General features: G+C 30.5%; 1 protein-coding gene across 1 annotated transcript in view; it reads left to right on the plus strand.

Annotated features, from left to right (window-relative positions):
* Nucleotides 1–283: 283 nt before the first annotated feature.
* Nucleotides 284–16,546, plus strand: part of LOC143191005 (TWiK family of potassium channels protein 18) — a 58,916-nt gene continuing 42,653 nt past the window's right edge. The window contains exon 1 of the mRNA XM_076395636.1: nucleotides 284–734. Coding sequence (XP_076251751.1) covers nucleotides 335–734 — 400 coding nt within the window. The 5' untranslated portion in view covers nucleotides 284–334. The remainder of the gene's footprint in view (nucleotides 735–16,546) is intronic.

Here is a 16,546-nt window from a genome sequence, read left to right on the forward strand (position 1 = left end):
AAAATTTAATAAACAATATAAAAATAAAATAAACGGGAAATTTAAGAAAGAAACAAAACAACTCTGATGGTAGCGTTTTCAGTGAACAACAAGCACATTCGATGAGACTAGTCTCACCAAGAAGACTAACGGTTCCCCAGAAAAGTAACTCAACAAGGTATAAAGAACGACACAAGTAAACCTATCAAACGCGCGCCTATTTATACGAAGTGAGATCATCTATAAGAACTGAACGCGTGTACACAGATAATATTCCGAAGAAACCCGCATCTCCGTCAGTCGGCAATGGCACGGCGTCTAGCCCGAGCCAACCAAGCCGCAGTGCGTTAGCGCCATGGACAGCGACAATACCTCCACCGGATCCACCAGGAAGGAGGAGAAAGGATCGACGGAAAAAAAGGTCGGCTTCGCGAGGCCGACGTTAGTGATCCACACGCCGCAACAGAGACCCACCACTCTCGTTATACCGGGCGTTCGCGCCGTTACCCCCGCGGACCGTCATGAAGATTATTTCGGCAAGAGACAGTACATGTACGTGTTCGATCAGATCAATGACTTGAAAGATTTCACCGTAAACACGGCCAGAAGCGGCCTGGGTGTCGGCGAGAAATGTGCCTACTGGCTGTACAACAAAATCAAGGACCTCAGCCGGAAATGGTTCACCCACTGCTTCCTCAGCATTATCCTGATGATTTACACGATGGGAGGTGCACTGGCCTTTCAGAAACTCGAAGGTGAGTAATTAAAATATAAAAAATAACATAAGCCCAATAAGGATTTGCCTTCGTGTTATATTTATTGTCATGGCAACAACAAAATTTGCCAATAATTCTCCCCTGGGTAATAGAAAACACCCTTGCAGGAAAAGGCAATATGTTTTTTATTGTGTTTTGTATAGAAAACCGGACCGAGCGAATGACATTGAACTTAAAAACATAAAATCTGAAAATCAATAATCGTAGCAAAACTATTTTGCGTCCTTTCCATCCACCGTTTGGCCTAGATGCTTATCAGCGAATGAATAGATTTCATTAGGGTATGTTCGATCGCGAATGCGTCACTGAAAATTGTTCTAATTGGCTATTGAAACAATTGCAATATACGTGAAATTACATGATTTTAACACAAAACAATAGAAGAAAACATTTCATTTATGAATATTATATTATCTAAGGAATCTACTACTAGATAAATTATTTATTTGTGTATTTAAATAATGTGGTTATTCAGATTCAAAAAAAGTGATTAAAACATTTTACCTATGAATATATTATAATACAAAATCTTGTAATCAAAAATAAAAGCAACATAATAAATAATAAAAATAATGTCACAATCCTTAACAGATCTAATATTAGAAAAAATATGTATATACTTAAATAGTGCTTTCATTCAAATTTAAAATATTCCTAAAAAAAATTTGTGTCAATGTATCTAAGTGATATTAATAATAATTGTCCAATAATTTTTTAAAATATATTTTAAAGGCTCCTTTTACCAACTATGGGTTTATCTGGACTGGGCCTAAAGTTTAACGTGGTCTCCGAGCCACGGTCGTCAACAACTTTAGAAATCATCCGGTCTTACCCAGCCTGGTTACTGGCGTGACTGGGATCATTTTCCTTGTCTTGAATTGTATCTGCCTCTTAAGATAAATAGCTTTATGCAAAAGATATAAAAACTTCAATAATAATATTATTATTTGGGAGTGAGAACAGGAATTTATAATTAACGTTATGACATTTACGTATTATTTTTGAACGCACTAATATCCTAAAACTCAATAAAATCTAAACAATACCATTATTTTATAATATACTATAACATAATATCCTGTATATTTATAAATCTAAATAATGTTAATTAGAATATTCCATTATACAATAAAATACTACAAAATATTACACCAGTATTTGGTCAATTGAAAAGTCCTCAGCCTGACACATAAATGGCGCTACTAGAAATAAATTTATATGTTTTTTAGTTAGCCCTAACCCTTCAAAGATGCGTGTATAAAATTGACAGCTGTCGGATCATTTGTTTGTGAATTATAGCTTTTTGAGTGAAGCAACTATTGTTATTGTGAAGAAAATGGATAAAAAGGAATTTCACGTGTTTACAAAATATTGCTTTTTGAAGGAAAAAAATACTGTTGAAGCAAGAACTTTGCTTGATTTCGAGTTTCCGGATACTGCTTCAGGAAAATTAACCATCAAGGATTGGTATGCTAAGTTTAGACTTAGTGAAATGAGCACCGAAGACGGTGAATGCAGTGGACGCCCAAAAGAGGTTGTTACCGACGAAAATAATTTTCATTGACTACCTTGAAAAAGGAAGGATCAGGATAACAGCGACTATAACATAGCGTTATTGGACCGTTTGAAAGACGAAATCGCCGAAAAACGACCGCATTCTTCCACCATATCCTCCAGATATGGCGCCCAACGACTGTTTCCTCCTCCCAGATCTCAAAACTATGCTCGCTAGGAAGAACTTTTGGTCGAATGAAGAGGTGATCTCCGAAACTCAGGCCTATTTTGAACCAAAGGAGAAATCGTACTACAAAAATGGTATCAAAAAGTCGGAGGGTCGCTATAATCAGTATATCACCCTTGAAGGGAATTATGTTGAACTAATTTTTCCAAAAAAGTGTTTTACTATGGTAAGCCACTCTTCCATTGGCCTGTTATAATACTTGTAATCAATTTTAGTGTTATCAAGTATAGAAATATAGTATAGAAAGTATGGACAGAATTATGGAAAAGTGTTGACAATTGACAGGTCGTCTCTTATTGTAAATGTCAATTGCATTCGATTAGAACAAATGCAGGAATTGAAATACTTGTTATAACTACTACAGAAGAGGAAAGTGGGATCTAATGTGAAAGATATCAAATGTTACAAAAGTTACCCTTTCGAGAGCTTATTTCACCAAGCCTTCTATCTCTTGAATACTGTTACAGTCTGATATCTACTTGAAGCTTTTGGAAATTACAATGACTTGTTTGTTAAGTAAAAGGTGAAAAAATTGACTATATCTATAGTAAAACTGGCCCTTTGAACGTAAAATATTCAACGGGTTATAGAGGAATCAAGCAGCTCCAAAAAGACATGGATTAAGATCATAAAGAGCGATTTAAAAGACAGTAATTCACTATTTTCAGAGAACAGAAAGATTGCAACATATTGTCAACAGTGGAGCTATTCGTTAATGAATATTCATTTCAGTTCATTGTGGTACCAAGAGCAGCGTGTTAATTGAAAAGACACCTCCTGAAACGCCTGCTATGGATTGATTGGACGTTTTTACCCATTTTGCTATGGATTGATTAGAAGTTCAGCAATCTGCTCAGTAGCAAATAAGTATTTCTTACGATAATTGGTATATACATAATATATATTAGATCACTTCAGTAAGTGGTCGCCTGTATAAAATATCTTGTTCTAACTATTTCTCTAAAGCCATATATGTCCATTAATCAAATCAGACAAGAGTAAAAGTTCTAGTTTACGTACTTCACTATTATTGCTTCAAATGTGACCTTGTTGTGTGTAATCCAAATTCTGATAGAAACAGAAAACATTTTACGCGGATTTTTAAGAAAAACAAAAATGATGTTTGAAAACAATTATTGTGTACATTGATTTTAATGTTAGGTTAGCTAATAGACATATTTATTACACCGTATTACATTTCAATCAGATAGTTACCAATCGATACTGTAAATTTTAGCTATAGAGCTGTATTTTATCGTGTTTTCATGGCTTTGTGTTCGCTGTTCAAGATCTCACGCAATGATAACACTCACAACAAACTTTAAAATTCAAATTTACTTCTAAACTAGGCAGCAAAAGAAACATTTTCTGCATGAAACTTTAAATATCTGTAGCACAGTGTGTGTTTTTCGCACAATTTATAAATATCTTTAATATTTTTATATTCGATTTAAATTTAATGTTCACTTAACATAGTTTTTAATTATTTTAATATTACACATTTCTTAAAATATATTTATTGGAAAATTATACATATATACTTTATTTTAATGTTCACTTAATATATTTTTTCATTATTTTGATATTACACTTTTCTTAAAATATATTATTAGAAGATTATACATATATATTTTATATAATACGTAAAAATTATTAAATAAAATAGTACAAACAACAGATGTACAGCTTTTTTAGCATAATGATATTTTATTGTACCTAATTTTATTATTAAATATACTATAATCGATTAATAACCTTGAAAATAATCATCTTATTTGTTATTTTTCGGATCTTTATTACCGGATCGCTTACTGCGCGTTGTTATGAAATTGAAAATAGTTATATAGTGAGGATAGATCCTTTTGATCTAAATTAGATTTTCAGTGTATCTAAATAATGTTAATAATGATAAACAAATAGTAAATTCACTAGTTTTGTAAATATAATAATTATAACAAACTTTCATCTCATGTTAGGGGCTTGTATGAATGTTAATCAGCCATATATATCGGGGAATTGCGAAATAACGAAGTAAACAACTGTTAAACAACCTAACTTAAATGTTAAATTAGATTATTTTGATATTTTTCTATATAAATAACAATTTCATATTATTATTATATAGTCAAAATAATATTATTGAGTTAACCAGTGTACCGACGCAAACTATGAAACACATCAGATTGCACTTTCAGCGCATCTATTATGACAACTACAAAAAGACATGAGTTAGTCGAAAAGGAATATTCATGACCACAAAGTATTGCTGTGCATATTGTCGAAAATGTCATGTATAGTGTATTACAAGCTACTAAAACCGTATTAAACTATTAGTGTACTTACAAAAGTGTACAATAAAATGTACATCATATTGCCACAAAATATCTAGCAATAATGAGTAACAGACGTACAGTTATCGTTTTGTATGACTACATTCGTTCAGGCGCTGTAAAAGTTGTGAAGGGTGTTGCAGCTGAAATACAATGTTCTGATCCGCCCAGTGTACATAGCAGACATAGCTCCTCCTGATTCTGTATCTGCTCAGATAGATGCACCACGCTGATACATAGTCTCAAAAGGCAATATCATTCTTCAGACATAATATCGCTAGGTTGCCAGAAAGATTGAAAGAAAGAAAGTTATGTATTATAAAAAATCATGGAAAATATTTTTTTTTTGTTTTAATTGGAAAAAATTACAAATCAGAGAATTAATGAAGATGAAATAAAATAAATGAAACTTTTTAAAATTTAGAATATATATAACAGGTCAATTGAAAAGCCCCGGCCTACCATAGTAAAACACATTTTTTTTTATGGCAAAATTAGTTTTTTTTATTCAACATAATTCCCTTCAAGGGTGATACACCGATTGTAGCAACCCTCCAACTTACGATACCATTTTCAAAATAGACCTCAGTTTCGGCGATAACCTCTTCATTCGACGAAAATTTCTTCCCAGCGAGCATTTTTTTGGGGTCTGAAAACTGGAATTAGTCACTAGGGCCCAGATCTGAAGAATACGGTGGATGAGGAAGCAATCGAAGCCCAATTCATGGATTTTTTCCATCGTTTTCACTGACTTGTGACATGGTGCATTGCCTTCGTGAAGCAGTACCTTCTTTTTGTTCAAATGCGGCCGTTTTTCGGCGATTTCGGCGCCCAAGCGGTCCAATAACGCTACGTAATAAACGCTGTCGATCGTCCTTCCTTTTTCAAGGTAGTCAATGAAAATTATTCCATGCGCATTCCAAAATACAGACGCCACAACCTTGCCAGCCGACTGTTGCGTTTTCCCACGCTTTGGGCAGTCCACTCTGATGACTAACGCTTGATCATCTTCAAACACTGCATCGAATCATCAACTCGTCGTTGTATTTGGTCAAAAGTGAGCTAGCACGGCACCTACTTTGCACAGAGCTTTCTCCTACCCAAATATTGGTGAATAATATGGTGTACACATTCAGTTGATATCTTTAGAGTATCTGCTATTTCATTCAATTTCAATTTATGGTCATTCAAAATCATTTTGTGTATTTTTTAATTACCCAAAACAGTCTATGCGTGTCCACAAACTGAGAAAATTTACTAGGAGTCATATTGTTAGCTGGCAGTTCAATCAACTCCAAATAGTCGATAGTCTATTTGAGTGATCTTCACATGACGGCTAAAAATATAGTTCTTATAACTAACTACTTAACTAAATTGAGCTCAATATTCAAAATCAATCAGATCAATCTTCAATATTATAAATGTATCTTGAGGCGAAAGCCTAATTTTTAACAACTATCAAACATCTAGGTTGGGAGTTACCACCAAAAGCGTTTAACGGTAATCAGTAAGTTATGCATCATCTCCACTACAGTATTTAAACGGTTTTATTCATCTCATGCCAAAAATGGTAGAAACAAGGAACTGAAAAAATATCAACATGTTTCTTATCAGAATTCAAATTATCTACTAATTTCTATAGTAAAAAAGAATCTATAATATATATTGAATGTATACAATGTATAATAGAACTAAAAAATGTAATTTATGATTTTAAAATAAAAGGTAAGCATTCTCTTCTTTCATTTTTCTTATCTACATATTAAATCATATTGAAGGAAATATAATAATTTATAAATATAACATTTTAAACCGATTTCACTATTTAGTAGTTAATGTATGTAAAACACATTATAAATGATTCTAGTTAAAACAATTTGTTTTGTCAATATATTGGCCTCATGGAGAATAATCAATAAAATGATAATATCAAAACAGAGCAATCGAGCTCGAATAGACATAACCAATTATGGGCAATAGAAAAGTTCATTGCACGAAGAAAAGTATTTTAAAACAACAAAAAACATATAAATAAAACAATAAGTGATGTAATTTATAATAATATGTTGTATCGGGCTTATAATTGTCGAAAATGAAATATTTAAAAATGATATGACAATTGGTTTAAATTATTCATTGCCTTTGGTTAATTCAACAATTTAAATCGTTTTGTAAATCGTTAGAAGCAGAAACCAGTTCCTCCAGTCTACACTATAAAGAGAACGATGACGGCATAATTTATTATTTAACGTTATTTAACAAGAAAATGATTCGACTATTGTTCAGTATTATAACAATGTAACATGACTCCATCTAACCGTCTAAAGCAATATAAAATTAAAATTAAGAACATATGAAGGACATAAAAGCTGTGAATGAATCTTGGATGATTCTTACTTTTATATTGTCAATACATTTATACGTATGAATGCGTATGTATAATGTATAAGTTATGAAAGGCTTATTTAAAACAAAAACTTATATTTTTTGTAAGTTATCTTTTTTAATCATATTACCCTCAATCATCTAACCAGACACCAGACAACACACCGATTTCTCAGAACATCTAGTGCTGTATTAACCGCGCTATATAACATTTCCCTCTTGGGGATCACAATAAAGTACGGATGTACGTGATTGTTGTTCTGTTTGGACAGCTTTCAGCTATAGTAAAGTTATTTTTAGTATATTTACACATTTCTCCGCCTGTTTGCTTTCGATAATCTTTTATGTTGCGCTAACTTTACCCAAATATCCATGGAACCTACATGGCAAGCTTCCCCATTTTTTGGTGTACCCATGTTCTAACGTTCTACGTCAGAGAGACAGAACTACTTCAATCTGTTTTTGGGAACCATACAACCTGAACTGTAGGCTATTACTCAAATTCTAGTAGGCTTCAGTCCGCCTATGGTGCCCTTAAACTCTGAACTAACAGGTCAATTGAAAAGTCCCCGTCCTACCATAGTAAAACACATTTTTTGGCACAATTAGTTTTTTTTTATTCAACATAATTCCCTTCAAGTGTGATACACTGATTATAGCTATCCTCCAACTTCTCGATACCATTTTTGTAGTACGATTTGTCGTACGATCTGCTTCAAAATAGGCATCAGTTTCGGCGAACACCTCTTCATTCGACGAAAATTTCTTCCCAGCAAGCATTCTTTTGAGATCTGAGAACAGGAAATAGTCGTCATTTTTAAAAGATGGTCCTATTATTAAGTAAATCATGTTTCTCTCGCGAATAGACTAAAGAGAATTTAAAAATAGAAGTTTTCACAATATTTTCAATATAAGACTAGAAAATATATGATTAATAAAAAACTATACCTCTGTAAAATTATATTAACATATAATAATGCAAATAGATAGATTTTTTCACAGTTTCTTGACCCTTGAAACAGCAGCTGTCATATTTTATTGTTATTTTTTTTTTGTTGTCAATAAATTAATTTATTTCAAGTTAATATTTTATTCTAGAATATCGCCCTTACAGGTCGGGACTATTTGTCTATTGGACTATTATAGCTTTCGTTAATCTACTGCTTTTTACTTTGGCTTGTGTCCCACGTGAGGCCAATAAAACCAAAATCGCCTAAAAAAAAATTTTCACATTTGTATATACTTATTCACTGAAACTTTTGATACATAAATTAATTTATTTATTACATCCAATATTCGGTTGGTGCTTTGCTATGAAATGCATTACTAATGAAACCTGAAAATGGTTAGAATATAATACAAATACCACAATTACCAAGTTTACAATGATAAAATTGACCCTACAAAAATATAAAATACAACTTCATATGATCATACTATTCTTATAAGTTTTTTATCCAAACTTGCCATGCAACAACATTCTTTAACTAGTTCCAACATCACGGAAATAACAGAAAATTACACAAAACCTTAAACAACACGTTTCCGTTTTAATACTATAGAAAATTTTTCAAAAATAAGACGTAAGGATTTCTTTTCCGATCTAGAACTACTCTGCGCAGTATTTTACATAAAATAGAGTCTAAAATATTTGTTTATATATGTTGTATCGCCGATTTGACAGCTATTTCTGGTTACTTCATTTGGGCGCATTTCATTTTATTTAAATTTACTATTTTATAAGTTATATTACATAAAAATGCTTGATGAAAATGTTACATAAAAATGTTTCCGCCTTATAATCATTAACCCTATCAAATTTCACTCCAAAGTTTTCACTAATCCAATTAATATATAGACAGAACCAATATCTAGAGTTATATTTCCAAACAGCAGATTTTTAAAATTATATCCCTAGCTAATTTTTTAATGTGCCAGAATATTTGTGTTTTAAAGTCTTTTTTTACCAACGAGGGTTTGCCTGGACTGGACCTATAGTTTAACACGGTCCTCGGCATGAAGCCTATCGACTTGGCAAGTGACCAACTTAGAAATCATCCCAGAAAATATCCGGTCTTACCCAGCTTGGTTACTGGCGCGACTGAGATCATTTTCTTTGTCGGATTTTACACTCTTCCCTAGGACTATCACAAATATTAAACAATCAGAAACTTATAACCGTGACCTAGCGGGATTCGTCCTGTTCTAATTGCCACTACGCCAACCAAGCCGGCAATATGAATTCATATTTTTTTTTACTTGAGAGATCTGTTGCCGATGCCAATAAAACATTTTTAGAAACTTATGAATTTACCATACACTATTGTCAATCAGCTGTTACATTAATAAAATATTATAAATTTAATATCTGCCATTCAAATTCAAATTCAAATTCAAGAAAAAGTAAATCAAATATTTTATACCAGAACACCTAGTATTTTCATATGACATAGTTTTACCAAGTATATTAATATAATCTTATGTATTATGCACATGATATAAGATTTATTAGATTAGGCATCGACAAACTATTCCTAAGGTTCGTCCATCGATCGATGGACGAACCTTAAACATCAACGGACTAAAAATAAACAGACTTTCATAATTTTATATCGTTTGAACAACATTTGAGATTTCTTTTTCTCGGTCGCTATATGATTCAGATATCAATTAATTTAGCAACCGATGTTATATTTCATCATTGATCGTTTTATACCGCATGTCAATATCTCGAAAAATCCGTGGGCTCAACATGATTCATAAATAATAAATTGCTCTAGATCCAATCCATTGGCAGATTCGAAAATCGGTGGTAATTGATACGGCATGCACTTTTATTTTTTGACGACTCTTATTGGTTCTATTTTCAGATTAGAACTAATATTTATTATCGATATTTTAGACTATTTCAATGCATATTATTTTAACTGATCTACAAATGCCAAATTTTAAGTAGAACAGATAATTTAATAGCCTGAATGGATGTCTTGAATATGAAATGAGAATAAATGTATTCAATTATATAAAACATTGCTATTACGTAATATTTATAGTCTAGTTTTTTCTTGTCTCTCTACGGATTTTCACAATTTTCGAATGTATTCATAAAAGTATTGAATTGGCTTTATATATAAAGATTAATTTTTTAACATTCGATAAGTTGTTTCAAAGGTTTACAAAAGATAAAAATATAAAAACATATATATTTCAATTGAAATAAAATTCTCTGAATTATAGAGAAATATATCGTCCTTTTAGGACTAGTTTTGGTTGTAGAAACTATTTTCGTATTTACTTGAATTAAGTCAATTGAAATCCAGTCAAATCGAACAAATATTCAAGACAAGAAAAAAGTTAACTTTTAACTATTGGAATTTGGGGATTTGGAAATGTGAAAATTGCGGGAAAATATCTTGGCTTACGAGAATTTATCTAAAAGCTTGCCATTCTGAGTGTACAGCCGTCAAAGACCGTACATTTTCAACATAGATCGTTACATTATCAATTATGCCATTACTACAAAATATTTATAAGAAATAAAATTGAACAGACTTCAAAAAATAAATAAGGAGCTCACTAAAAGGTAAAAAATAATCAACCTTAAATTTTTAACACAATTTTTTTAAAAATAATATATAAACATTATAATCCTTTTAATAACCAAATAAAAATAAACAAAAACCTACTATATTGTGGAATATAAAATACGTGTAGTAGATAGGTTAAATATGATTTTGGACAATATTTATTTAGTTATTACAACGATGTTTATGTACATATAATATTTTATTTTAAAACTTTTTTTGGTGTTAAAAATCAAAGTTTTATAATTTTTTACCTTTTAGTGAGTCGTTTATTTATTTTTTTAAAGTCGGATCAATTTTTTTGTCTAAAATATTTTATTTTTCTCTTTTTAGTGTTAAATATTTACTCAATAATTCACGCAGTTATCTTATTAATTATTGCAATGGGTAGGCCAAGTATAGGTGTAGTCTGTATGAGGAAAAATAGGAATAAAGAAACAATAATTGAAAATAAGGAACGCTTCAGGCTCCGAGGTCCGCTCCTGGCCTAAGAGATTTGAGAAATGTTCTAACCAAACTAGAGCAACAAAAAGTTTTCGAACCCGGCCTGTTTTTTAGTTCCCGCCGGGAATCGAACCCGCGACTTTCACATGTGAACTGAACGCCCTAACCGTTACACCGTAGAAGCACAGGCGTGTATTAGAAATTCAAAGCTCAATATTCCATTTAAAATTATTAAAAACAATATTTTTCCAAAACAATATCGAGAAATATCGACCAAAATGATCCGTCAAAATTATCGATATACAAAATCGATATAAGCATATCAATATATGTCAGCATCCCTACTACAACAATAAAATAAGCAGTTTCTGAAACAGAATGTAAACATAAAAAAATAATTTAATTTTAAAAGTATTGAAAAAAAATCGATATCGATAAAATAAATTTATAATTATTGTCTTGAAGCTCATAAAAGGAGTCGGTTATTTGTGAATTATATCGATTTATGAAAAATAGCGTTGAGAACTGTAGACTGGAAACAGTCAAAATAGTCGTTAAACGTAAAACGGTCGAATTAGTCTATAGATAAAAAAGTAGTCGACTGACAATAGTAATTACTATTCAATCGAATGCACGCTTCGACTGCTTTTCTATTTTTGATAACAAACCGAGTGAGAGAAAGGGAGATAATTGAAAGAGGGAGATTCTTTTGAAATAATTTTAAATTGGCAAGTGTGAAAGAAAGAATGAAATAATGATCCCAAATAAGTTTCATCCTACTTTAACATTTAGAATGTAACAATTATATGATAAAATAGAAGCAATCGGTTTATTTCTATTTCATTTCACTCATGCGCTTACGAATATCTTTTTCTTTCAACTGTGCCATAAAATAACTTTCTTTGGTAAAGAAAAGGAAAGAGAACAGTTTCATTTTGGGGGATGTAAAATTATTTTTATATTTTATATACTAAAGTTGATTGTAAAGGGGGGTGGCGTAATGACCTAGTGTTTTAGCATATTTTCTCAATCAATCTTTATCAACTATTTAAGTATCACACGAACTTTAAATAAAGTAATAATATTATTTATTGTCAATCACGAATATTTTTAACTTATTATTCGTCGAACCTTCTGGGAAAGAAGATTTATCATTCAAAAGGCTTGAATAAAGATGGAGCTAATGAAAAAGGAAGCCTAATAGTTGCCAAGATAACATAAATGCAGTCAAAATTATTTTACTATATATCAATCAAGATGTTATTCTTTCTACTCTATTATATTAATAAATAATATTGAAAAATAGAGTTACTAAATGGCTCTTTACTAATGTACATTCCTATTTACAATCATACTACAAACAAAACATAAAACCATATATTTATTATATACACTATGTAGAAGCATAAAATCAACATATATTCCTTAAAGTCGTAGTTAGAACGAAAGAAACTTAAACACAAAAAAAACATTAAAAATCAGTCGCAGAAAGTATAAGAAAAGAGCGACTGAAAACAGTCCACTGAAACAGTCCACAGAAAAAGTAGTATATTTTAGTAGTAGTTTTCAGTCTATAGTTCCCACCGCTAGTTAAAAAGTATCGATATTCAAAAAAAAATATCGATATGTTTTAGATCTACTAATTTGACGACAAAAAACTCATTGGTCTGTCAGAAAAACCGGTTTACTGGAAAATCATATTTTTATTTTTTAAATGTACTTTTGTATTTAAATGTTTTTAATTTAAATGTAATATATATATATATATATATATATATATATATATATATATATATATATATATATATATATTATATGTATATATATATCAAAATGTTCCTTTTACTCTATTATATTAATTAATAATATTGAAAAATAGAATTCCTAAATGGCTCTAATTAACGTAATCTATATTAATGTACATTGTTATTTACAATCATATTACAAACAAAACATAAATATATTTATTATACTTTATATAGAAGCATAAAATCGACATATATTCTTTAAGGTCGTTGTTAGAACGGAAGAAACCTAAAAACAAAAAAAAGCATAAATAACCAGTCGCAGAAAGTATAAGAATAGAGCGACCGAGATTAGTCCACTGAAACAGTCGATAATAAAAAGTAGTACATTTTAGTAGTAGTTTTCAGTCTATAGTTCCCACCGCTAGTTAAAAAGTATATTCGGGCAAAAATATCGATATGTTTTAGATCCATTACTTTGTCGACAAAAAAATTATTGGTCTGCTAAAAAAAATCGATTTGTTGTAAAATCATATTTTTATGTTTTAAATGTACTATTGCTGATGTATGTATGTATGCGCTGAAGTAGGAGTGCCGAAAAGATACCGAGATATCAATATTTTTTTCAAAAAATATAGGAAAGTTGATATTTTTTCCTAAACTGATTTATGAAGTTTCAGTGTGAGATATTTCCCTCCGTAAGCTTTAAAATTAAGTTCCAAGAACTTGAGCTTCCCCTACAGCAATTGGGGCTATTGTAAAGCTTCGAAATAGCTAAAAAGAGGTATCGACATTTTTATTCTTCGATATATCGATATTTTTGATCCCTATTAGGAAGAAGCAATAGGTTATTGATTTGAAAAAATCGCATAATATATAGATATATCGACATAAAATTATCGGCCAAAAATATTGATATATTTTTAAATATATATCGATCTTATTTTTAAAATAAAATCTTTATAAAAATAATTTTCGTCCCTACGCGTGACTGTACAGGACTTGGGTACCTCAAGCTCAGCCTACCCTCATAACAATTTACTTTACTAACCATACTTACTCACACCAACTACACCGAGATGTTTAGTAAATCTCGCTAATTTGTTGATGTAAATGAACGATATTTTAAAGATCTCATAATGGTCAAGTAAACATGAATAAATTTACTTCAGTGCGTAATTCACACAATAATCACAGCAGGCCGTAATTCCGTTATTTATGAGTGCGGCTTACGTTATGGACCTCGCAAATTTCAAACACCTTCAACTCATGCTCATATTTCGGGACATTGCACCCGAAACATAAACCGTACACAAATTTATTTCTGTTTATTGAAAACAGTTCAGTTATTTTTAATTTCATTATGTTCTCCAATGCGTTCGAACAGGTGAAAATATAGAGGTTTTTCCCAGAAAACCCGTAACCTAGCTACTGTACACAACAAGAATTATCTGAATTATTATCTCAATATTATTATTTCCAAGTCCAATTTCCACGGGGTGTGATATATTATGTTTTGTGTTAAATAAACATAAACTAGTATCCTGACAAAATTCACACAAAAAAACATCTCGCCGGCTTTAGAGTATAAAATTAAGAATGTGTTTATTAACACTTTCAGTTTAGTAAACAGAATGTATGAACATAAATATACGGTAACTCTTACCTATAAACTATTGTTGCTGTATAATTAACTGTAGTTCTTAGATGTACTATAAAGTTCAAACAAATTATGTTTGATAACATTTTGGTTCCATTATTTTATTTAGTTTAGAATTTTGTTATATTTCAAAGTCAAACTAAACTAAAACTCAAAGTTGATGCCACAACATTGCACCGTTTTAGCGCTATAAATTGAGATGACGTATGATCACATCAACTTTGAATAAACTATAATAATATTTAATGATTATTTTCATATCAAAAATGAATCATTACTTAAAACATATACTGGTGCTACTCTACCCCTAAAAGTTATCCTATATTTTCAAGTCATATCTATTTACTTCTTGAACTTCTGTTAAAAATTGTTATCTCCTATTATAATTGTAATTATATATAATCTTAAGTTTTTCCATGTATTCTGATCATTTATATATAAAAAGACGCTTAATGAAAAAAAAACCACAAACAATTTTTCTTACAACATGTCGATATTGTGTCGGAAGGACGACGTTGGTTCTCGTATATTTCGAAAGCGTGCGCCAGCCAAGCCATGCTGCATCGATCTGAACAAGCTGTTAATCAGAAGACACCGTGTTTGGTAAGTACATAATTTGATTAGTTATGGAAGAAGCTGCTTCAGATGGAACACATAGGACACATAGAAGATGTTATGAATTATTAACAGTCAATTTGTAGTTTTGAAAAATCAATAGTCCATTTAATGATTGTAAATATAGTATACACATTTATAAATTAGTGTTAGAAAATCAAGTATCAAATTATATTAGTTTTTACTTTAATAAAAAATTCATTCAATTTCATTCTTTATTTCATTATTATTCCATATTTATGTTTATAACATAAAAGTAAACAATGATTATGTATACTTACATATGATGGTCTGAGGTTATTACAGTTCGGAAAATAATTTTACTTATGACACTTTCTAAAATCTGGAATAAACCAAAGTTCACATAAGATGAAGTGGGAATGCCTTTTGACTGCATCAGAAATAAAAATAATAAACAAACAAAATAATTAAAAGATCAATTATTCAATAGAAACTCACAATGGCACATCAAACGTCATCCAAAAGTAACCATAACATTTAAAAATCTAGTATTTGTAGACCGGTAAATATAAGATTATATAAATAAGTCTAATATATCCCCAATAAATATTAGTTTCAAGCTGAAAATAGTACATCTAAGAAAACTTCAAACAAAAGTGCATAAGGTATTAAAAATCCAACACTAGTTCACAATTCCACTAATTGTCAAGTTCTTCTTCTGCGTGTCTAATGGAGTACATCCAAACCGAAGGGTGTTATTGTACATGTATATCCTTCTCAATCTGAAAATAGATTGTAGTAATGATTTGTAACATCCTATAACAATTTGATTTGATGTAATATGTACTAATAAAAACGAAAATGTTATACTCTGTGTCCATATTGTTCATCAATTTATCTATTTCAGGACTAAATATTCTCTCTATTTATATTCTGATATTCTATCTATTCATGTAATTTCAGGTTTATTCCTCGAAAAGTAAATTACATACAATGCAATCAAACATTTCATTTATATTTATCAAGTAACAACTTATAATACTTCACTCTTTAACATGGTATTTTCAAAACATCATTTATGTTATGCAAGCCATACATTAATTACGCCTTTACCAGTTCACTTGTTGGGATTTTTGTAACATATCATTTTTAAATTATTCGTTTTACTCTATGTTGAGAGAAACATCCTCGAATTTTGATCACAGAGTGATCACTAGCTATTAGTCCACACTCCGAATATCTCTCTATAAAAGCTGAATATCTTTCTAATATCTGGGATAAGCCAATGTTCTCATACGAGGGAGTGAGAATACCTCTTGTCTAAAT

This window comes from Rhynchophorus ferrugineus, unplaced genomic scaffold, assembly GCF_030347505.1.
Source record: "Rhynchophorus ferrugineus isolate W39M unplaced genomic scaffold, kcgeb_rfMv2 rfM2, whole genome shotgun sequence".
NCBI classification, from domain to species: Eukaryota; Metazoa; Arthropoda; class Insecta; order Coleoptera; family Curculionidae; genus Rhynchophorus; species Rhynchophorus ferrugineus.